The sequence below is a fragment of the Panthera onca genome, chromosome C1 (genome assembly GCF_046562875.1).
Source record: "Panthera onca isolate mPanOnc1 chromosome C1, mPanOnc1 haplotype 2, whole genome shotgun sequence".
In the NCBI taxonomy this organism is placed as follows: Eukaryota; Metazoa; Chordata; class Mammalia; order Carnivora; family Felidae; genus Panthera; species Panthera onca.
Genome location: NC_138346.1, coordinates 135,890,476 through 135,914,131, shown reverse-complemented (window position 1 = coordinate 135,914,131; position 23,656 = coordinate 135,890,476). Strand labels below are relative to the sequence as shown.

Genomic DNA, 23,656 nt, shown 5'->3' with positions numbered 1-23,656 from the left:
GGTTTGTCTTTACATGATATTTGGAAAAGGGGCTACTTTGCTTTGCACTGACCCATGAGTTCAGATAGCATTAAAAAAATGTCTTGAAATCAGATTTACATATGTAGAATAATCCTTCCTATTAACATAGGTTAACTTTGAAGTTTCAAGAGTGTCTGGGTGGCTCAGTCGATTAAGCAGCTCAGGTCTTGATATCAGGGTCATGGGTTTAAGCCCCTTGTTGAGCGAGGCTTCAGCAAACAAAAAACTTTGAAGCTTCAGAACTTAAACATTTCTTTTAAGTTGCTTTGCTTACTTCCTATTTTTATATTAGGTTATCAGGATGTTGAAATCCAGTGACATTGAAGCTTCATTTTAATTCATGACTTAGCAGCCATAGGTTCAAGTTACATTGGATGGTTGTGATATAAAACTCAGTTTTATGTTAATTATATGTTAAAACACTTAAAGGTCCTTTTCTCCCCATGGAGCATCATCTTCTGGCACCTTCCCTACTGCTGCCCTTGAACCAACTTTGTGTGGTGCCTTCGACTTTGTCATTGGCAGGTGCCTGACAGCTCTATTCCTTCAGGTCAGCATTGGGGGCTGGGCAGGGAGACTGAGAGCCTGGAGGTCAAGTTTCTTGCCTTGGACACCTTGGAACATTGCTAGTGTTAAAGCTCCAGTGCCAGTTCTTGCTTAACCTCACCTGAACTTGATACTTCAGTTTTATGTTGCCTAAAGCAGGTTGCTCTAAAAACTTAAATAAAGTATGAAGTACTCAATTTTCGGTGCAGTAGGTTCCCACTCCCTTTGATACAACACTTCATGGTGCATTAGAAGTTCTCCTGGATCCTGAGAGGAGATTGTTTGGAAGAATGACTGCTTTTTCCATAGTTTTTTGTTTTTTTGGGGGGGAGGGTAGATAGGAGGGGTGTCATTTAATCCAGTAAAATAGCAGCTAGCTTCTGGTGACCTGCCTACATTGTCCTCCTTACATTTTTATGCTTGTATTTACCATATTCCTGATAGGTGGTTGTTCCTCTATGAGAATACCATTGGTGATTATAAATCTTTTACTTAATGGAACAGTTCAGGTCATTGTTAATAATACCAAGAAAAACCATAATATTTCTTAGGTGCTTCCTATGTGCCAGGCTCTTATATGAAGGACTTGCCATTTATTTTTCTTTTTTTTTAAGTTTATTTATTTATTTTGAGAGAGAGAGAACAAGCAGGGGAGGGACAGAGAGAGAGGGAGAGAGAGAATCCCAAGCAGGCTCTGTGCTGTCAGTGCAGAGCCCAGTGTGGGGCTCGACCCCACACACCATGAGGTCATGACATGACCCGAAATCAAGACTTGACAACTTAACCAACTGAGCCACCCAGGCGCTCCAGGACTTCCACTTATTAAATGTAATCTGACAATAATCCTGTAAATGGTAAATACCATCAGTAACATCATTTCAGAGATGGGAAACCGAGACTCACAGAAGTAAAATAAGTTGTTCAAGGTCCCAGCCAGTATGTGGCAGAGTTGGAACTTGAATGAAGGCAATCTGACTTGTGAACTCAGGCTCTTGAATTTGCTTTTCTTATTAATTATGGCTATTGGATTAAAGCAGTTTCAGAAATGCTTCAGTTAAGATGTAAGAGTAGTTAACAAGTAGTACCTGATGTGTTGCATAAATTTACCATGTTGACAGCTGTGAAGCCAAACAAGCATATCTTCAATTGTCTTTGGTATTGTCTTATTTGAATATTCTGAATGTACATTTTTAGTATTGTTTTTTTGTTTTGTTTTTGTGTGTGTGTGTGTGTGTATTTATAGGGATGCTTCCTTTGGAAATTGCACTTACAATCTCACCATCCTCGACTGTTTGCAGGGAATCAGAAAGGTAATAATAATTCTCCTTACTGTAGTTGACACAGTAGTTTCAAAATACGAGAAAGGAATAATGTCAATATTCTTGTTTTTCATTGGAGAGAAGAGAGGACAGGCAGTAAGCAGAAGGCTTTCCACTTCTTGAACAATGATTGATCTGTAAAATATAGATTGTTGGACAAATTGAAGGGGTGTCTGTGGGTAACTCTGTAACTCCTTATTGAGGTAGAAGGGATTTCCCTTTCTCATTTAAATTATTTCTTTTCCCTGGCAGATGGATCACTCCTATCTGCTGCTCTGCCTGTGACATTGCTTTGTCACTGGTTCAGCTTCCTTATCAAGCTAGAGCTTGGTGTGGGAGAGGCAGGAAGCCAACCCACACCTCTGTCAGTGTGGAGAACATTTCCATGTTGGTTTCCTACCTGGATATTATTACACCTCTGTGAAGTAGTAAGTAGGCCAGATATTATCTCATCTTTATAGATGAGGAAACAACCCCAGAGAGGTGAAGTCAGTTTCAGAGCCACAGGGAGTTCTTAGCAGGGCTAATTCTTACTCAGATTTCCCTACCATATCAAGGGTATGTTATGAATCAGTGGTTTGTCAAAGCGTGGGACTTGTTAGAGATGAAATTCTCGGTCCCATCCAAGACTGATTGAACCATAAACTGTGGTAGTGGGGCCCTGCAGTCTGTTTGAACAATCCCCCTGGGTGATTTGATGCACTGTATGTATAGTTTAGAGGCATAGTTATTTAGTTATTCATATATATAATGGAGAAGTTAATCTAAAATATTTTTGAGAATTTTAAGAATGTGTTCTAGAAACACTAATTTACTGAGAAGTCATGCACGTTATAGTGTGAATTCGAATGAAGGTTCAAAGTGCATCATTCCATCTTGAACATACAGCCATGATTTATCAGTCAGGAATGTACATGTTGCAGAATCCATTGGCAAGGACTGTAAACACACTATCGGCAGTGATTCTTGTTCCAGTTTCTTTTCTCTACCATAATGTAATATAATATGATATAATATAATATAATAATATAATTGCTACATTTTGAGTTGAGAAAATTGGTATGATAAATATCCTTGTTGTTTTATGTATGTTTTTTGACTTTGATACTTCATTTAAAAATGAATTTAAACTCTGTAAGACTTTAAAATAGTTTTCAAATATTTTTCTTTTCACTTAAAAACTGTCAAAATACTCTAGCCCACCCCACAAATAATGTCACCAACATAGACTTCTAGTAACACAAGTTAAGAACCCTAATTATAGCATTTAAAAAATATGCCTGAGGGAAAGAAAGTAATTTGTTTATTGTTATTGTTGTTATTTTTATTGTTATTATTATTTCGCCTATTCTGCCATCTGGTACAGGCTGTTTCTTTTATAAATTTATGAAGTTCAGAAAGAGTTCACCCTGGAATATCCCCACCTGTTATGGTAACTTGGTAACTCAATATAGAAATTTATGACATCCTTCCTGTTATAGAGGGAAGCTGTACTTTGTTCATGAAAAACATCTTCTGTAAATTTCTTGTTTCATCAAATGTTTGGGTTAATATTACCTGAATGTAGATGAGATTTTAGAAAGACCTGATAAGAGTGTTCAACATGTCTTTAAGCGACTGAGACACATTGTCCCCCTGCACACTCTCTTATACAAGCCATCATGGTCTGGGCAATTTTTTTGGCAATGAGTACCATGCCCCCTAAGAGTGCAGACAGTTTACAGCTGCAGTTTTACCTTCTTAGGAAGCATATCTTTGTGATTTTGTTGTATGGGCATCATCACACGCATAGTTCATATGTGTGTGAACTATACACAGAAACATAAACAAACACACACTTTAAATGAAGAGAAAGGAAGGAAGGTTACAGCTCAGGGTTTACTCTTCTCACTGCTTTCACTGGAATCGACTGAGTTGCTTTGTTTAAAGATGAAATAATGTAAACAACTTGTTTTGCTCTTAACGGTAGGGGTCGACAAAACAGTGTTGTCAGACCTTATCGTGTGTAAGAATCACCTAGAAGGCATGTTAAAATACTGGTCCTACCCCTAAAGCATCACATTTAATAGTTCTGGCATGGGGTTTAGGAATTGGTATTTTAGATCTAAATTACCGTCAGTGCTTCTGCTGCAGGTGGTCCATGCTCTGCATTTTGGAAAACACTGGTCTGTAAAATATTTTCAAATACAGATGCACCACAGCTTGGCTTAACAGTTTCTCCTATTTTTAATGACTTGAATACATAATTTTTAAAAGCGACTGTGGGTTTGTACTCTATTATAATTTGTATAGCTTCATGACATAAAAGAAGAGACTCTGTCCTCTTCAAAATATTATATCTGAGCAAGCTGGATCGTTTTGAAAAGGAGTAATGCACGTTTTCTTTGTGTTGTTAAAAATATCAGCTCTTCCTCTAAAGTGTACGAGCAGTCTAGTACACTTGTACTCTGTCAGAAACTATTACTGTAAAACAAATTCTCTCAAAGCAGGGACAAATAAGGGCCTATTGAGTAAAAATGCCCTTTTTGCTAAGTATCTCATTAATGCTGAAAGGAAAATAAAAGCACCTACAAATTTGATTTTTCTTCTCCTATATGAAAAGTTAATCACTGTTAGGTATTCTGTCATGGTTTGATATGAATTAATTGCGTCATTCCCAAATGGGTTTTAACTATATATTTGCTAGTATGCTCCATTTTATATACATAATTAATTAATTTATTAAAAAAATTTTTTTTCTACATTTACTTATTTTTGAGAGACAGAGAGAGACAGAGCACAAGTGAGGGAGGGGCAAAGAGAGAGGCGGGACACAGAATCCGAAGCAGGCTCCGGGCTCTGAGCTGTTAGCACAGAGCCTGACTTGGGGCTCGAACTCACAAACTGTGAGATCATGACCTGAGCCGAAGTCAGATGCTTAACCGACTGAGCCACCCAGGCACCCCTATATACATAATTAATTTATTTACACACAAAACAATGTAAATTAGGACTCTAGATCTGTTTTGCAGGACATATTTTCATGTTTTTCTAAGTGTTCAGTCCCACTTGTAAGAAAGTCTCAAAGCAAAATTACTAATATTAGATGATTTCTAGATAGGTGTTATAAATGAAAGGTTTCAAGCTTTTTCCTTCAGGTTAGTGAGGGTCATTTGTGAGTAGGAATGGCTAAAAGTTATCAATTTGGTGTGGAAAAACTAATTCAAGTTCTGCTTTTAGGGATTACAACATGGATTTTTTGACTTTGAGACATTTGATGTGGATGAATATGAACATTACGAGGTTTGTACATTTTAATGTTTTGCAAGATATAATTTCATGTTAATTAAAATCCCCTGTACCCCACCACCCCCCAACACTCAAGTATTGCAAATTTAGTGACTGCTAAAATAAACGCATTCTGGCGTTTTCCATAGCTGTCAGTTTTGTCCTTTCAGCTTTGGCTATTACCTTTGAACCAGCAGTCACCCAAATTTTAGTTTGGGAAAATGTCGTATCTATAATATTCTCGTATCAAACCTCTATTAGTAATGACTTTGCACATTTAGTTTATAAGAAAAAATAATTTCAAAGTGTAGTTTGGTAGTGAAACTGAGTTACTGTTATTTTAAAAATTCAGGTTCTGTTTAAAACAAAATTGGACTTTTGCCTTGTATTGGTTTCTGCTGCATAAATTTTATTTTGAAATATGGCTAAATTTACCTAGTTCTATGGGTTGGGTGAATTTTTTTTCCTGTGGCATCACAAAGCTTTTGAATAATGTCTTGCCTGCTCAACGATGCAGAGTTTAGTCAAGGGCTGTCCCAGCTAGGCTGTGCTCTAAGATGTTGAAGGAGAGCACTTTCTGAGTAGGAGGAGGAAGAGTCTAGAAGCAGTTAGTTTCTCTGGAAGATGAGAAGCCTGTAGAATGTGAGTAGGCTCAACATTCTATGAAAGGGAGCTCTTCTGTTGGGGTCCTCCAGAGGAGTTGTGAAATGTGTCCCCCTCCTTAGCAAGAGAGGGCAGCCCTCCCACTTTGGGCTTTAGTTCAGGATGTCTGTTTGGATAGCCTGCTTACATGTTAAACTTCACATATAACATATGTGAAAAGAAATTGACTGTCTTTCATTCAAACATGGTCTTCCACTTCATTCATCTGTATTAATGGCACCACCATCCTGCTTTTCACTCAGGCATAAGAACAGAAACACTTCTCTTTCCCTCCCTGATCTAACCAGTAGTTGCATTCTCATTGCTGGTGCCCTGTGGTATGTTTCATCTTTCCGGTCCTTTCTGTTCTACTTCTTTCACTCTGGTGCAGGTCTCACACCCTCTGTCGTAGACTATGGTAACCACTCTAATGAGCCCTGGCCCTTCTCCTATTGGTCTTGCACCCACTTGACTGACTGATCTTAAAACAGAGCTCTCGTCTTGGCCTGTCTTGGCCCCAAACTGCACTGCCCTGCAGAATTGAGGATAGAGTCCTCTGTCCTGGCATTCTTAGCATGGATGGGCTCCAGCCCTCTTGCTCTCCTTGTCTCACTTTGCTCACCGTGTGCCCTCTGCATGCCAGCCCCACCGAGCTGCATATTTACTGCTTCTTGAGTGTCCCTGTGCCCTGGCCGAGCTTCCTTTCTGCCAGGTGCCCATCTCCTTTAACGGTTCCCCTCCTCCATTTCATGCGTGCCAGATCTACACAGATCAGCTCTTACTCTCTTGAGTATTTTCTCTCTTCAGTTTCACATGTTACAATTTGTACTTTCCACTTTTCCTGTATTGTGGCTATTTGTGTACAAACTTTTATTTTTTCTTATTGGATTGCAAATTCTTTGGGACATGACTAAGGGGAAAAATTTATACTGAGTTCTTGGATAGAAAGTTTTAACATCATAAAGCTGCTACTTCTCCTCAAATCAATAAATAGTGCTAAATTTATTAATAAGTTTAGTGCAATTTATTAAAATCCTTAAGTATTTTTTTTAACCACAAAAGCATTGTTATCATGGCATTTTAGTAATGACCAAAGAATCTGCCCCTCAAACCCTGCATATACATATATTATGTCTGTATTATATGAGCAGAGCTATTTCCTATGAAGCTAACAAAGCTTAAATTTTAGAGACCCCCCCCCCCACTTGCATGGGCACCTTTTAAGGTCCTATACCTAATTTTAAGGGGTGCCTGGCTGGCTCAGTTGATAGAGCATGTGACTCTTAATCTCAGGGTCATGAGTTCAAGCCCCACATTGGTATGGAGCCTACTTAAAAAAAAGAAAGGTCCTATACCTAATTTTATATTCATAATTATATATATGTGTGTGTGTGTGTGTGTGTGTATATATTTAATTTTTTTAATTTTTTTTTTTTTCGAGAGAGACAGAGCATGAGTGGGGTGGGGGGGCAGAGAGAGAGGGAGACACAAAATCCAAAGCAGCTTCCAGGCTCTGTGCTGTCAGCACAGAGCCCGATGCGGGGCTCGAACCATGGACCTTGAGATCATGACCTGAGCCGAAGTTGGATGTTTAACCGACTGAGCCACCCAGGCTCCCCCATAATTTTATATTCTTAAAGTGGACTTCCAAATTTGTTAAGTTTCATGTTCCATGTATATGAGCATGGAGAACATTCTATGGCAGAAAACAAAAGCCATTTCCATTAAAAGAAGGTATTGGGGTGGGGATTCAAGAGGGAGAGGAAGGAACAAATAGCACAATAGAGAAAACTAGTTGACACTTTACTTATTCCTTCATCTTTTTTTTTGTAAACTTTAATGTTGATGTTGAGAAGTAGTTGGAAAGCTGTTGAAAAACCTGAAACAGTACAGTTTCATTCTTGCAAACCAACCAACCAACCAACCAGCCAACCAAAAAAATCTGTTAAGAATGTGGTCATATCCTCACCTGAATAAACAACAACATAACAACAAAACTCAGGTAATGAGAGACAGGTGGCAGTTGGTGAACATTTGACAGAAAATGTCAAATTACTTCCGTTTTTGAGAATGATATGTCCATTCTATCATTAAGCCTAGGAAAAGAAAATCACAAATAGAAGCATGATTTTCAGGGAGTGAGCATTTCATAAATGCTGCTTACTGAATAAATAAAGGAACTCTCTTTTTGACAATCTGTGGGCCTAATCCTTTCTTGTCATAATTTCTCTCACTGTTCTCCCACCTGCTTTAGTGACTCTGGACATTTGCTGAACGTGGGGGATAGCTAGATTCACATATTCCATTTGCCCCAGCAAAGTTGGTATTGCAATGAAGACATTGTGGTTTTCTTATTTATATATTTATATTTATATTTATATTTATATTTATATTTATATTTATATCCATATCCAAGGTAGTTAGCATATAGTGCAATAATGATTTCAGGAGTAGATTCCAGTGATTCATCCCCTATATATAACACCCAGTGCTCATCCCAACAAGTGTCCTCCCTAATGCCCCTTAGCCATTTAGCCCATCCCCCTACCCACAACCCCTCCAGCAACCCTCAGTTTGTTCTCTGTATTTAAGAGTCTCTTATGTTTTGTCCCCCTCCTTGTCTTTATATTATTTTTGCTTCCCTTCCCTTATGTTAATCTGTTTTCCACATGAGTGAAATCATATATTTGTCTTTCTCTGACTCACTTATTTTGCTTAGTATAATACCCTCTAGTTCTATCCGCTTAGTTTTGAAGGGACATTGTGGTTTTCAAAGTAAAATTTTATCATTGATGGCAAATTAGGAGAATGTAAATCTTAGATTATTGGGGGATGTCAGGATGAAGCTTTTCAAAGACACTTTAAAAAAATGTTTATTTATTTTGAGAGAGAGAGAGAGCATGAGCACAAGTCAGGGAGGGGCAGAGAGAGAGGGAGAGAGAGAATCTCAGGCAGGCCCTGTGCTGTCAGCACAGCGCCTTACATGGGGCTCAATCTCACGAACCCTGAGATCCTGACCTGAGATGAAATCAAGAGTTGGAGGCTTAACCCACTGAGCCACCCAGGTGCCCCTCAAAGGCACTACTTGACTGTACTACATTTCATATATAAATTGGCTCAAGAAAGAGCCTAAATTAATGAGACTGCATCTCTATGTGTGATATTTATGATAAGAACTCTACTTAAAAAGGTTGTTAATAGCCAAATTATGGAAAGAGCCTAAATGTCCATCAACTGATGAATGGATAAGGAAATTGTGGTTTATATACATAATGGAATACTATGTCGCAATGAGAAAGAATGAAATATGGCCTTTTGTAGCAATGTGGATGGAACTGGAGAGTGTTATGCTAAGTGAAGTAAGTCATACAGAGAAAGACAGATACCGTATGTTTTCACTCTTATGTGGATCCTGAGAAACTTAACAGAAGACCATTGGGGAGGGGAAAAAAGGTTAGAGAGGGAGGGAGCCAAACCATAAGAGACTCTTAAAAACTGAGAACAAACTGAGGGTTGATGGGGGTGGGAAGGAGGGAGGGTGGGTGATGGGCATTGAGGAGGGCATTGGGATGTGCACTGGCTGTTGTATGGAAACCAATTTGACAATAAATTTCATATTAAAAAAAATGTTGTTAATGACAAGGTCAGCAGAATATGAGAAATACTTGTTTTATAAGGTCTATAGATAAACGTTTGCTCATTCTGCAAAAGGTTATATCCATCTTTCCAGCAATTCATGGGTCTAGAGCAGTGCTGTCCAATAGAAATATAATGAAAAGTATTTATATATATTTTAAACATTCTAGTAGCCACATTTAGAAAAAAACAATTATGAAATTAGTTTAAATATATTTTATTTAATGCAATTTACCCAAAATATCATTTCAACGTGTAATCAATATAAAAATCGTTGATGATGTATTTTAACGTTTGTATTTTTGAGACTAAGCCTTCAAAACTCGGTGTGTAGTTTGCTCCATGGCATGTCTCAGTTTGGACTAGTCACATTTCAAGGGCTCAGTAGCCATGTGTAGTGAGAGGACAGATTCTTTTTATTTATTTTTTGTTTATTTATTTTAGAGAGAGAGAGAGAAACAGAGTACAAGCAGGGGAGGGGCAGAGAGAGAGGGAGACATAGAATCCAAAGTAGGCTCCAGGCTCCAGGCTCTGAGCTGTCAGCACAGAGCCCGATGCAGGGTTCTAACCCACAAACCGTGAGATCATGACCTGAGCTGAAGTCGGACGCTTAACCGACTGAACCACTCAGGCGCCCCCGGGAGAGGGCAGATTCCACAAGGACAGGCTTGCCCATGAAAGTCGGGGTCCTTCGGAATGACGTGAAGCCTTGGATAAGCAGAACAGGTTATGTCTTCTTGCTTCAGGTAATCTAATTGTTCACCTAAGAGTTAAGGTCCTGTCATATTTAGAAGGCTTGGGGTAAGATATCTCAGGCTCTTGCTTTATTTTTATGTGACTTGCAAAATGGCCCATTAATAATTGATGACCAAAAGTATCTTCCGACATGTGGCCTCTCAGGTCTTGCCAAGCTGTTGCCTGTGCATTTTTCACATCTGCACTGATCAAACAGATGTAATTCTGGCAGCTCGGCCACCAAGGTCCCCTGAAGTAACTGTGAGAATGTGGTCCAAAAGCTTCTACTAAGAACCAGTGTCAAAACATTCATACTTTCCCAACAGATTTCTTTTCGGGTTTTCGCAAAACTAAGAAAGCAGCCACTCTTTCGAAACCTAGCCATTAATCAGGTCACTTGAAAAATGGAAATAGACCTTTTGCCCTGGCAAACAACAATGAAGATGAAAGAGCTTGAGTATTCAAATTATGCACCTAAGCAGACGTGAGGAGCTGTACCCTGGCCATACCTCTATACTGTTACTGCTCATGATGTCCTGCTTGGGAGACCTAGAAATAACAGCATCCATCCACTGAGTCTGCCTTCAGTCAACCTTTTTTTTTTTTTTTTTTTAATTTTTTTAAACGTTTATTTATTTTTGAGAGAGGGAGAGAGACAGAGCATGAGTGGGGTGGGGGCAGAGAGAGAGGGAGACATAGAATCTGAAGCAAGCTCCAGGCTCTGAGCTGTCAGCACAGAGCCCAACTCAGGGCTCGAACCCACAAACCGTGAGATCATGACCTGAGCCAAAGTCAGACACCCAACCAACTGAGCCACCCAGGCGCCCCTTCGGTCAATCTTTTTAACATTCTTTCTTGGGTAAATAAGGCCTTGCCTACACGCCACTAATCATTAATGGTGCTGCTTTTAAGCAGTTGTTATTTATCAAAGAGAATTTGAAGTTGTGTCTTTAGTTTGTGGTTTGGTTGTCTCCGAGGGGCTTTCTCCTGTTTACCAGAAGGCTTGTCCTTTTTGATGATGTGTCTATGTTGGCCACACACAGACCAACTCAGCAGCACCCTGTCCTGGGGAGACGGGAGGAGGAGAGAAGTGCAAGGAAACAAGCTTCAGTGGCAGCACGTGGATATGCCTCACCGCTGTGGCTTATGTTCATTACCCCATCCCGAATTTGGCCCACGCAATCCCTAGGAATTGCCGTAAATACTTTTTTGGGGATTAGATGGAGCTTAAAGTTTATGTAAAGCCTACTTCAAAAAACTACGAAATCACTTTGACTCCTTTCTCTGAGCTATTTTATATCTTCCACTATCTTTTTATCTCCCCCCCTCCCATAAATCATTCCTTTTTTTGAGAAAAAAAAAAATGCTTTCAGTGAAGCAGCATTGTCAGTATGAGGATATGTCCTGGAATTATGGACTTGGCCCTTTGCTTTTCCATGCTGACAAACCTGGACCACGTTAACAGTGGTTACTTGATGGACGTGGTTAGAGCCATGCTTGGCTACTGCAGACCTGGTGACAGAAAGACTGGTTACTGCCTGTGTGGAGTCACTGCGTAGGGCCTCCTTTTGTTCCTCTCCTCAAGGTACACATGGAAAATAATATTTGCTCAGCACCCTGTGGTCATAGCTCATAGCTGTTGATGACTGGCCTAGAGGACTCTGGCTGTCCCCATCTCTGCCCAGGGATCTACATTTTGTTGGAAAGCTTTGTTCTACAGAAATAACGGTGTACAGATAAACTTTTGTTAGATGGGGGTCAAGAAGCTGCATTACATTCTTTGTGGCCTTCAGTTGATTACTTTTCAGTTTGTTTATTGAACACTTATTAAATACCTTCTATTTGCTCAGTATATTTGCTGGGTCCAGTCTTTTTTTTTTTCTTTCTCAAGAGGTTACCTGTAATTTCATCTCTTCATGTATGGGGTGAGAACCTTTATTCTTACCATCTGCTATCTTAGAATCTATATATCCCTCTGCCTTGTTCTGTGAATTTATCATGTTTGACCTTCACCACAAGCCCCATTTTCTTGCTGAGCAGATCAGTTGTCTACACAGAATTTCTCATTCATTCATGACAGGCTGAATGTGGAAAATTTTGCTCCTGAGATATTCTAGTGATTTTTCTAGCAATAAGTCATTTTTATTGCTATTTTCACCTACAGGTTATTCTTTAGGTAAAAGAGCATTGCTATTCTAGAAGGTGATTTCACATTATCTTAGCCACATTATAATGTAGCCCATGTGGGAACTGTTTATAAGGAAGCATTGGTCAATTCTACATGTCTGGGAATGGGTCTTTCCTTCCTTCCTTTTCTCTTTTCCTTCCTTCCTTCCTTCCTTCCTTCCTTCCTTCCTTCTCTTTCTTTCTTTCTTTCTTTCTTTCTTTCTTTCTTTCTTTCTTTCTTTCTTTTTCAATTTTATTTTAGAGAGAGAGAGAGAGAGAGAGCACAGCAGGGGAGAGAGGCAGAAGGAGAGAATCTTAAGCAGGCTCCATGCTGTGCATGGAGCCTGATGTGGGGCTTAATGTGGGACTCTATCCCACAACTGTAAGATCATGACCTGAGCTGAAATCAAGAGTCAGATGCTCAACTGACTGAGCCACCCAGGTGCCCCAAGGGTCTTTGTTGACTCTTGGGCCTCTTCCATCAAGTGTTCATATTACTATCGGAGTATATGTTTTAGAAATTGTGTCTGATTATATCAGTCTCTTATGTTAAGTCCTTCATGGGCTTTGCAGCTGCATGCTTTTGTGCCTTCCGGCATGCTCTTGTTCCCCCCTCCTGCCTGTGATCCCTTCTTTCCTGCCCACCATATTTATGTGCATGTGTCTAAGTTATTCTTAGCTCTGTGGGAGCTCTTCTCACACAGTGTTGCTTGATGCTCTATTTACACATCTGTGTCTTCCCTGCACTCTGGCTACTTGAGGTCAGGAACCGAGTCTTACTCATCTTTGTCTGAGTAAGTAACCAGTAGCATAGTATGCTCATAGTGGGCAGTCATTGAATGTTTGTAAAATGAAAGAATAAAGACATGACCGAATGCATACTAAAAACAGGAGTGTAGCGTATTTCAAAATATTTTATATAATTTGCTAAAAATAACTACTTTCTAATGAAAGTGACCAAGATTTATTAATTAAGAATTCATTCTGATTTTGTAGTAAACTCCAAGAGAAAAAGGTATTAACTATGGTAGACAGCATCAGTAAATGATGTTTCATTCTTTCATTACCAGCCAGTCTGTGTTCTGATAGTGAGATTTTTTTTTTAACCAGTTATTTGTAACACAGGATTGCTAGGGATTATAATCTTCAAGCAGGGAGTCCATGTACATCAGTTTAGTTTAATGTATGAGCAGAGACTGTCTCCAGGTTGACTTTGTCATCCTTCATTGCTGTTAATAAGTAAATTGTCAAACTGACCAGGTGGTGTAGACTCCTGAGGATGCTTTTTTGTATGTACCTTGAGAACTGGTAACATTCGTTGGGTTTTCCTTTGCTCAGTGTGTCACCTCAGGTCAACAGCAGGACTCAATGCTGTTGAACACCTAAGGTATGATGTTTCAAGACTGCTTTGGGTTAGAGTTTGTAGAGCAAACTAGAATGTAATCTCGGTGCTGCTTGCTTGGTCTGCCCTCTTGTTCATGGATTATGGAATTGGAAAAATGTGAATTTCTGCCCTTGTAATTGTGAATTCCTGCCATAGGACTGGGGTCAAGCAAGCTCCAGAATGCAGGTATGTGAGCATGTCCTGACCACCTGGAGGAACGGTGGAGGTATGCCTCCCACAGTGATTTGACTACTCAAAGAACTATTAGAAGCATTTCCCTGGGGCTATCTTGTAGTATTGAGTATACCACTCAAAGGCTACAAGTTCAAGGAAGCAAAATTCCTTCCTGGACACTGCACCTGCAAATGTGGAGGCACCCAGTGTTTCCACATCTGTTAATCCATTACACCTATTGCTGGCTCAAAGGTCATGTTGGTTGACTCTATAAAATGTTTTGAGGTCTACCTTGTCCTAAGAAATTTCCCATGGTTTTTTCCTTCCTCTTTAATTGCTGTTTGGTTTCTATCCTTTCTTTTACCTCCAAGCTTCTTAAGAGAGCAGTCTTGACTCTGTTATTATTCAGTCATTGGTTGATTATGGTCTGGTCTTTACTTTTGTGAGTCTGCTGGACCTGTCCTTGCTAATACAAAAGTTAGCAAAACCAGATGGTTGTGTTTGGTCTTCTTCCTACTTAATTTATCCTGTGGCCACTCTCTAATTCTGGATACTCACTTTCCTTCCCTAACTTGTAAGGATCCATCTCTTGCTTTTCTCTTCCTTGAGTCTCTGGCCATCCTTCTCAGTCTCCTTTGCAAGTACTTTCTCTTCCTTTATCCACCTGAAATGCTGCTGCTCTCTAGGGTTCTGGTTTGTGGTTGAACACACTCTTCATGGGTGAGGGCACCTGTTTCCAGTTTTCAACAATCGTGTATGTGCTGGTGGCCTCAAATAATCATGTCTTGAGCACTGGAGGGCACCTGCAAACTTACACTGGGTTTGTGCTCCCTGTGGCTGCATCAGCAGAGGCGTCATTGGTTTGAGCTGCTGGAGCAGTCCCCTAAGTGTTTTGTTTTTTTTTCCTAGTTTATTTATTTATTTTGAGAAAGAGGGAGAGAGTGAGCAGGGGAGGGGCAGAGAGAGGGAGAGAGAGAATCCCAAGTAGGTTCCATGCTCTCAGTGCAGAGCCTGATGCAGGGTTCGATCTCGAGAACTGTGAGATCATGATCTGAGCTGAAATCAAGAATCAGATGCTCAACCCACTGAGCCACCCAGCCCCTCCCCCAAGTGTTTTCTACCATCAGTGTCTCCCCACCCCAGCTGGAGCTAGCAGAGGTGAAACAGTCATCCACATGGGGCCCTCCTCTTTCCCTCCACCACACTGTCTCTCAACAGCAAATCTAAATTAATAATCTAGAGTTTGATTATTTAAGATGCCAGATGGCATGCCATTTTAATTTAAACCAAATAACTCAAATATTTGCTTTGCTTTAAGCACATAAAGTACCAATCACTGCAGCATATTTGTGTTTATGTAATACAACTATACCATCAACACTATTTTATTTTATTTTTTTATTTATTTATTTATTTATTTATTTTTTTCAACGTTTTTTTTTTTTAATTTATTTTTGGGACAGAGAGAGACAGAGCATGAACGGGGGAGGGGCAGAGAGAGAGGGAGACACAGAATCTGAAACAGGCTCCAGGCTCCGAGCCATCAGCCCAGAGCCTGACGCGGGGCTCGAACTCACAGACCGCGAGATCGTGACCTGGCTGAAGTCGGACACTTAACCGACTGCGCCACCCAGGCGCCCCTCAACACTATTTTATTGTTTTAGAAGTAGGAAAATATAAGGAAGTTGCTTTTATTAAAAATTTTTTAACATTTATTTATTTTTGAGAGACAGAGAGAGATAGAGCATTAGCGGGGGAGGGGCAGAGAGAGAGAAGGAGACACAGAATCTGAAGCAGGCTGCAGGCTCCGAGCAAGCTGTCAGCACAGAGCCTGATGCGGGACTTGAACCCACAAACTGTGAGATCATGACCTGAGCTGAAGTCGGATGCTCAACCGAATGAGCCACCCAGGCGCCCCAAGGAAGGTGCTTTTTAATGAATAAAAAGAGACTTTTTAGTTCTTTTTGATTTTTAAAAAAATTTTTTTTTTATATTTTATTTATTTTTGAGACAGAGAGAGACATAGCATGAACGGGGGAGGGGCAGAGAGAGAGGGAGACACAGAATCAGAAGCAGGCTCCAGTCTCTGAGCCATCAGCCCAGAGCCTGACGTGGGGCTCGAACTCACCGACAGCGAGATCGTGACCTGAGCCGAAGTCAGACGCTTAACCGACTGAGCCACCCAGGCGCCCCTCTTTTTGATTTTTCAAATAGTCTTGTGCCACTGTTAAACCTCTTACATACTTCTATTATAGCACTTTTTTTTAATGTTTATTTTTGAGAGATAGAAAGACAGAGTGAGCAGGGAAGGGGCAGAGAGAGAGAGACAGAGAATCTGAAGCAGGCTCTAGGCTCTGAGCTGTTAGCACAGAGCCTGAGGTGGGGCTCAAACCCACAGACATGAGATCATGACCTGAGCCAAAGTTGGACACTCAACTGACTGAGCCACGCAGGCGCCCCACGTTTCAAAGTTTAATGCAACTCTTTTTATTTTTTTAAATGGGTGTCTTAGTTTGGGCTGCTGTAACAAAAATACCATAGACTGCGTGGCTTAAACAACAAACATTCTCACAGTTCTGGAGGCTGGAAGATCCCAGATCAAGGCACCAGCACGTTTGGTGTCTGGTGGCCTTCTTCTGTGGTCGTGTTCTCCCTGGGTCCTCACATGGTAGAAGGGGTAAGGGAGCTCTCTGGGGTCTTTTTTGTAAGGATGCTTGTCCCATTCATGAGGGCTCCATCCTTATGACCTAACCGCCTCCCAAAGACCCCACCTCCACATACCATCATATTGTGGATTAGGTTTTGATGTGTGAATTTTGAGGGGACACACACATTCAGTCTGTAGCAATGGGTAAAATAGAGACTAGAGTAGCGCCCACCTCATAGGATTTCTGTAAGGACTGAATGAGCAGTGCCTAGTACAGAGTTGGTGGTAAATATGTATTTGCATCTATTATTATTACTGTTATTGGTCACTCCCACTTGCTTTCAGACTCCTTAAGATCACAGAGAAGATACTTTTTATTATTTTATGTGTGACACTGAGTGATAGTCATTAATGTATAATAAAGGCTCAGCAAATGTTTTAATGAATGTTGAAATGTGCTTAAAAACAGTTTGTCCATGTTGTCTTAGGAAACCTATCTGTTGATAAAGGGGATCAATCCTGTACTTGTTAAGCTCAAGGTCTGTCTTTTCTATTTTACTGTCTATTACAGTGGTGTAAGGCCAATTGATTTTCAGCATTTGGACTGAAAAATATATTTTGTGACCAGTACAACAGAGGTATGCCTTACTGGCATGGATGTATTTCTTAGATGTAAAAATTTATGTTTTCAAGTCAGTTACTTTTAATTTTTTTATTTTTTCAGTTTTAATACTGCTATTTACTTTTTTGTAAGCAACTTTGAGTTCTTTGTTTTCCAAACATACATTCATTTTTTTATTTATTTAAAGTAGGCTCCACACTGGGCAGGGCTTGTGCTCACACCCCTGAGATCAAGGCCTGAGCAGAGATCAAGGGTCAGATGCTTAACCAGCTGAGCCACGCAGGAGCCCCTCAGATGATATTTTAAATGCACCAGCACAGTTAACTATTTCAAAGAAACCTGGCGAATCTTTTGTAGACTAAAGACTCCTGTAGTAAAGTGAATATTAACATTTAAATGTATCAGTTTCAGGAATTCAGTTTTTTTGTTTTTTTTTTAAATTTTATTATAGTGAAGAATGTGTGGTTTTCCTAAGTAGTACTTGGTAGGCAGTAGGCTTTGGAATGTAAGCGGTAAAACCATCCTCTTGCCTCGCCCTTGCTGAGATGTTTGTTTATAAAATGTGGTAGGGTTGGAAAGTACCTTAAGTTCCTGTCTGATTTAGATTTCTTTGAAGTGTCTGTGTGTGTGTGTGTGTGTGTGTGTGTGTGTGTGTGTGTGTATTTAATTAGAAAACCAATTTGTGTCATCTTAAATATTTTATTATTGATAAATATTGACATTTGTATCATTCACTGTGATAGAAGGCACAAATATTAATTTGGGAACCTTACCAAAGTAAGCTTATGTTACATTAGTCAGTTAAAAGCTGTAACTTCCTTATTAACTTTTTTTCAGATTTGGATCTGAGACCCAAATTTCGTTTACTCCATCAGCCTTATCCAGGCTACTGAATATAGTCTAGTATTACCTAATGTTTATCTTTTTGGGTAGGCAGATTTGCAAACGTATTCTTTTGGTTTTGTGAGTGAATGTATCTTAGTGAGTCCATTGCCTTTCTCCATATGATTGATTATAAAAGGTTACTGTTTAACCAAATGGATGTCTGTAATCCAAATTAACAGACGTAACACAATATATTTATCTAGGCTTACCTAGTGGTCAAGGATACAGAAATAGTGAACACAGAAACCTGTTTTCTTTTACTGTTCATAAAGAATTGCGTTTAGCCTTTTGATGATTAGAGCAGACTTTTATTTTTGAATTTTTAAGTAATGTTTTAAGTTTATTAATTATTTAAGAGGGATATTGGAACATTAGAGACTGCTTTCTTTAAACAAGAAAAAGTTTAATTATCATAGAGCTATATATTAGATTCTTTATTCAAATTGTTATAAATAGATAGTTATACCTGAGATATAACTTGGCATGTGATAGCACTCACAGTATTCCTAAGATTTTATTTCTGGCATTATGGGGATATCATATTTATTACAGTTAGATGAACACAATTCAGACGTTTATAGTGTCATGAAAAGTTTCATTTTTGTAACTTTTGCTAACTAGAAAGAAACATCTCGTTTGAAACATAGAAATTGTACAGCTAAATTTTGATTTTCATGAAAATGGGAAATGATAATGGTAGTATAAATAGAGGTTCCGTTTCCTTGATAGCATTACTCCCAATTAATTTAACAAATACTTAAGAGCTCCTGTGGTAGAGTGTAGACTGTATTTGATAAATATTCTTACCATTGAGGTCTTTGCCATGTAGTGGTGGAGGAGAGAGCTTTTTTAATGGATACTCTTGGCCCAGTAAAGAGAACTGCCTTCCTTCCCAGCCTGGGGAGGTATCTGTGCAGTGCTAGAGAGCCCTGAGGGTGGAGATGGGGAGGAGAAGGTGGGCCTGGTGGGTGGGTGGGTGGGGGGGGGGGCGGTTTGCAGGTGGGCTAAAGAATGCTTATGTGGAGAGAAGCGACACATGTATTTTATGATGCATTGCACAGATATGTCCTAATTCCCTGCAAAATGTTGGGTACCCTCAGCCCTGCCCCAGTGTTCCATGGGTTTAGAGGCATGTTGGGAAGGTAAGACAGTGGAGGAGATAATGGAGCAGTGGGAGGATGCTGGTCTTCAGGTCTTTTCTGAGGATATTTTAGAGAGTGTAGACCAGAGGTTGACAACTGATGATCAAAGTCGACCCGCAGGTGTGTTTTATTTAGTTTCATAATATTTAAAAACTTAAAATAGTCAATATTACATACAGAGAGATTTCACCTGAAAATGAATTCAGAAAATCAGCCACATTCAGTTAGCCTTTCCTGCAAGGTGACTAAATTAGCCAGAGCTGAGGAGCACCTGCCTTTTTTTTTTTTTTTTTAATTTTTTTTTAACGTTTATTTATTTTTGAGACAGAGAGAGACAGAGCATGAACGGGGGAGGGTCAGAGAGAGGGAGACACAGAATCTGAAACAGGCTCCAGGCTCTGAGCTGTCAGCCCAGAGCCCGATGCGGGGCTCGAACTCACAGACCGCGAGGTCATGACCTGAGCCGAATTCGGCCGCTTAACCGACTGAGCCACCCAGGCGCCCCGCACCTGCCTTTATTTATGTCTCTTGTCAGACCCGTGTCGCTGTTTGGGTTTGCCACTCCTGCCATAGACCTTGGCTGACTTGAGTTTGTGGTATACCTTGAGGGTTTAATGATCCTCTGTTCTCACTCTTGTCTCCTTCTGTTTCCCAGTCTAAAAATCAGCCCTGACAACAGTAGCCACCTATAAAAACAGAAAAAAAAAAAAAAAAAAAAAAAAAAGGAAGTGTGTTCACTATGACCCTGATATTTATAATTTTTTTTTCATTCTTTAAAATATGTTTACCGTGTTCATAGAAAGTGCTTATATTTTCTGTCCTTTATCTTCTTGCCCTTTTATTTATTGCAGGGACAAGTAATATTTGTTTTCATCTCATGTCATTGCAGAGTAGCCAGGACACAAAATTATTTTAAGCAAAGTACCCCCACTTTAAATAAAGTTTTCCTAACTTTTCATACAGTCTACAGAAAACTTTTTCTGAAGTGTATTGAAATATAATTTTGAGAATCAGATGCATGTTTTTATTTTAAGCTATATTACTTTGTCTTCATGTACGTCCAATAGTACTAACAGAGTAAAAACCAGTTTTGTTTGTAAGGGTTTCCTAAGTTGTATAAGAATTATAAAATATTTTTCTTCTCTTTTCTCACAAAATTCTGCCAGCGAGTTGAAAATGGTGACTTCAACTGGATTGTTCCAGGAAAATTTTTAGCATTTAGTGGACCACATCCAAAAAGCAAAATTGAAAATGGTAGGTTTTTCTTTACTTTACCATCCAAACATTTATTTCAGTTCATCTTCTTTAATTTCTTCAGATAATCCTTTCTTTTGATAATATTCTCCAAAGAATATCTATTAGTCAAAAATCGAACAGTAGTAATTAGTGTGTTAAGTATTATAGTTTAGTAGGTGGTAAATAATCACTGTTTAAAAACTAGAAAATTTTTAGATTGCCATAAATAGGATGCTCACTTTGCCTGACCCAGTTATGAAAGAAGAATCTGAGAAGCAAACTGGTCAAACCAATCAGCAGATTGTTGCACTTTGTCCGTTGTTCTGAGATTTGGTGGTGGGGTGCTATGTCAAGGTATGCTCTGGGGAACATCATGTGGCACAGTAATGACGATGGTGGTGTCAACAGGTGTCATTTATTGAGTGCTTGCTGTGCACTAGTTACTAGCCAGTCACAGCATTATCTCACTTAATGCACACTCAACCCTGTATGAGGTATAGGTACATTTATCTCCATTTTGCAGAGGAAGAAACGGAGGCTTATGAGTAGGGTTTTGTCCAGAGTAATGGGGGAACTAGTACTCCATCCCAGAGCTTGGCTTCTAAATGTTGCCACTATTTATTTAGTGATCTATTTATTGTTGATCTATTTATTTTTTTATTATTTATTACATCAAATAAATGTTGATCTATTTATTTAGTTCCATTATGATGACAAGAATACTTTTCTAGCTGACAGTCATTAAGTTACTCATTTGCAGTATAGGTATAGCCAGCGGCATACATACTCAGGACGCCAAAAAAAAAAAGCAAAACAAAAAAATAAGCCTCTTGAATGACATATGATCAGCTACATGAGTTTTCCCTTTAATGTTTATTTTCTACTTAATTTCATCTGTTACCTTCCTAGAAGACAAGTATTGATAGGCACCAAAGATTTAAGGATAATTTATGGGAGGAGTACATAAAATTTAAAAATTTCACTTATGAACACAATAGCTCCTTATCTGCTCACAGCTCTGGAACATCAGTGTTTTTTTTATTTTTCTTCAATATATGAAGTTTATTGTCAAATTGGTTTCCATACAACACCCAGTGCTCATCCCAAAAGGTGCCCTCCTCAATACCCATCACCCATCCTCCCCTCCCTCCCACCCCCTATCAACCCTCAGTTTGTTCTCAGTGGAACATCAGTGTTTTGAAGGAACATAATCCAAAAACCCCTGATTGAGATTTATTCTTTCTGCATTATCATCATCATAAGTATTTTAAAAAAAATTTTTAATGTTTATTTATTTTTGAGAGAGGGAGACATAGAATTTGAACAGGCTCCAGGCTCCGAACTGTCAGCACAGAGCCCACGAGGGGCTCAAACTCACTAGCCCTGAGATCATGACCTGAGCCAAAGTTGGACACTTAGCCGACTGAGCCACTCAGGAATCCCACGTCATCCCAAGTATTAATTCTAAACTCTAGTTTCATTGTACGTTGTTATTCATGCATTTAGATTTGCTAATTTGTTTGCACTCCCACACATGTGCTCCTCAGTTCACGCCCATGACACACCTTCCAGGGAACTCTCCTTGAATCATGCTTTCCCTGTGATGGGGAAGGCGGGTCTAGAGACTTAAGCTCTCAAATAGGAGGCCTCTGTACTGAAGCCAGAATTACATCTTCTCATTCATGAATTTGCTAATGAACTTTGCTCCAGACATTGACTAACTAACCCTCTGTCATGAGGGTTGTTAGGACTAACATGTTATGTGCCCAGGGAAACTGCCTTCTGGTGGTTGGTCTTTCAAGACAGGATTGATTACACTTACCTTTGGCCTCCTGTGCAAAACAATCTGACTCAGACCCAGAACATCTTGGTAGGTGCATGGTTTCAGTAGTGGCTCTGTCAGCGGGTGTTCATTTGACAAAGTTGAAAGAGTTTTGCTATTTAAGATTCACATGTTTTGTGACATTTTCTTTTTCTTTAAAAAATTTTTTTTTTAATGTTTATTTATTTTTGAGAGAGAGAGAGACAGAGTGAGAGCAGGGGAGGGGCAGAGAGAGAGGGAGACAGAATCCGAAGCAGGCTCCAGGCATTGCACTGTCAGCACAGAACCTGATGTGGGGCTGAAACTCATGAAAGAGATCATGACCTGAGCCAAAGTCAGATGCTCAACAGACTGAGCCACCCAGGCGCCCCTTGTGACATTTTCTTAAAGAGAAGATGAGAGGTGTAATGGAAAGAATCATTTAAAAAATTTTGAGAGGTAATACATATGAAAAAATATATGAAAAAAATAAAATGCAGGTGAATTAAAAAAAAGCATAAAAATGACCTGTAATTCTACCCAAGTTTTCAAGGGTTAATAGTTGGTGGTGGGATAATAGGGGTTTTAATTTTCTTTCCATCTGCTTCTCTGTATTTGCTTGCACACACTTCCCCCTCTTCCAGTGGAATACGCACACACACTTATAAAAGTAAACCTTTCTTTCTTTATAAGTATAGCATCATGATTCCTGTCTCATATCAGCTTTTTTCACTTCACATATTACAGACTTCTTTCCATGGTAGTAAATGTAGATTTTCATTATACTTTTCCATGACTGCATTGTATATTATTCAGCAATGTGCCATAATGCTGTTAATTAATTACTTTTTCAATGAAATCTACGTTGTTTACAGTTTTTCTCTTTTTAAAACTGTCATGGTTGGCAAACACATTCATGCATTTTCTTTGTAGTTCTTATTTCTTCTCTAAATTCTTAAGTAGTAGAATCAGCAGATAAAAGGCTATGAATATTTTATGTAACAACTTTTTTAAACTGAATAACAGTTGACCTATAATATTGTATTAGTTTTAGGTGTGTAACATAGTGATTTGATATTTCTATACATTAGGACATGGTTACCACGTTAAGTCTGGTTACCATCTGTCATAATGCAAAGTTGTTACAATATTATTGACTATATTTCCTACGTTGTCTATTACATCCCTGTGTCTTATTTATTTTATAAAGGGAAGACTGTACTTCCTTAATTGTCAAAAATCTTTAAAAATTCTTTTTGGTTGCATATTGTAATACTGGGAAATAATTGTAGCTACCATTTGCTTATATGCCAGGAATGGTGCTAAGCCTTTTGTGCACATATCTTCGAAATAATCAGAACCACCCTCTGGGGGAGGTGGTAGTTATTTTATGGAAGAGAAGATAGAGGCTCAGAGGAGTTACCTGACTTGCC

General features: G+C 39.2%; 1 protein-coding gene across 7 annotated transcripts in view; it reads left to right on the top strand.

Annotated features, from left to right (window-relative positions):
• CDC14A (cell division cycle 14A) overlaps window positions 1-23,656 on the top strand; it is a 187,506-nt gene that overhangs the window by 80,082 nt on the left and 83,768 nt on the right. For all 7 annotated transcript variants that reach the window (XM_078451616.2, XM_078451613.2, XM_078451617.2 and 4 more), the window contains exons 6-8: window positions 1,811-1,877; window positions 5,106-5,168; window positions 20,353-20,440. In XM_078451616.2, the coding sequence (XP_078307742.1) occupies window positions 1,811-1,877; window positions 5,106-5,168; window positions 20,353-20,440 (218 nt within the window). The remainder of the gene's footprint in view (window positions 1-1,810; window positions 1,878-5,105; window positions 5,169-20,352; window positions 20,441-23,656) is intronic.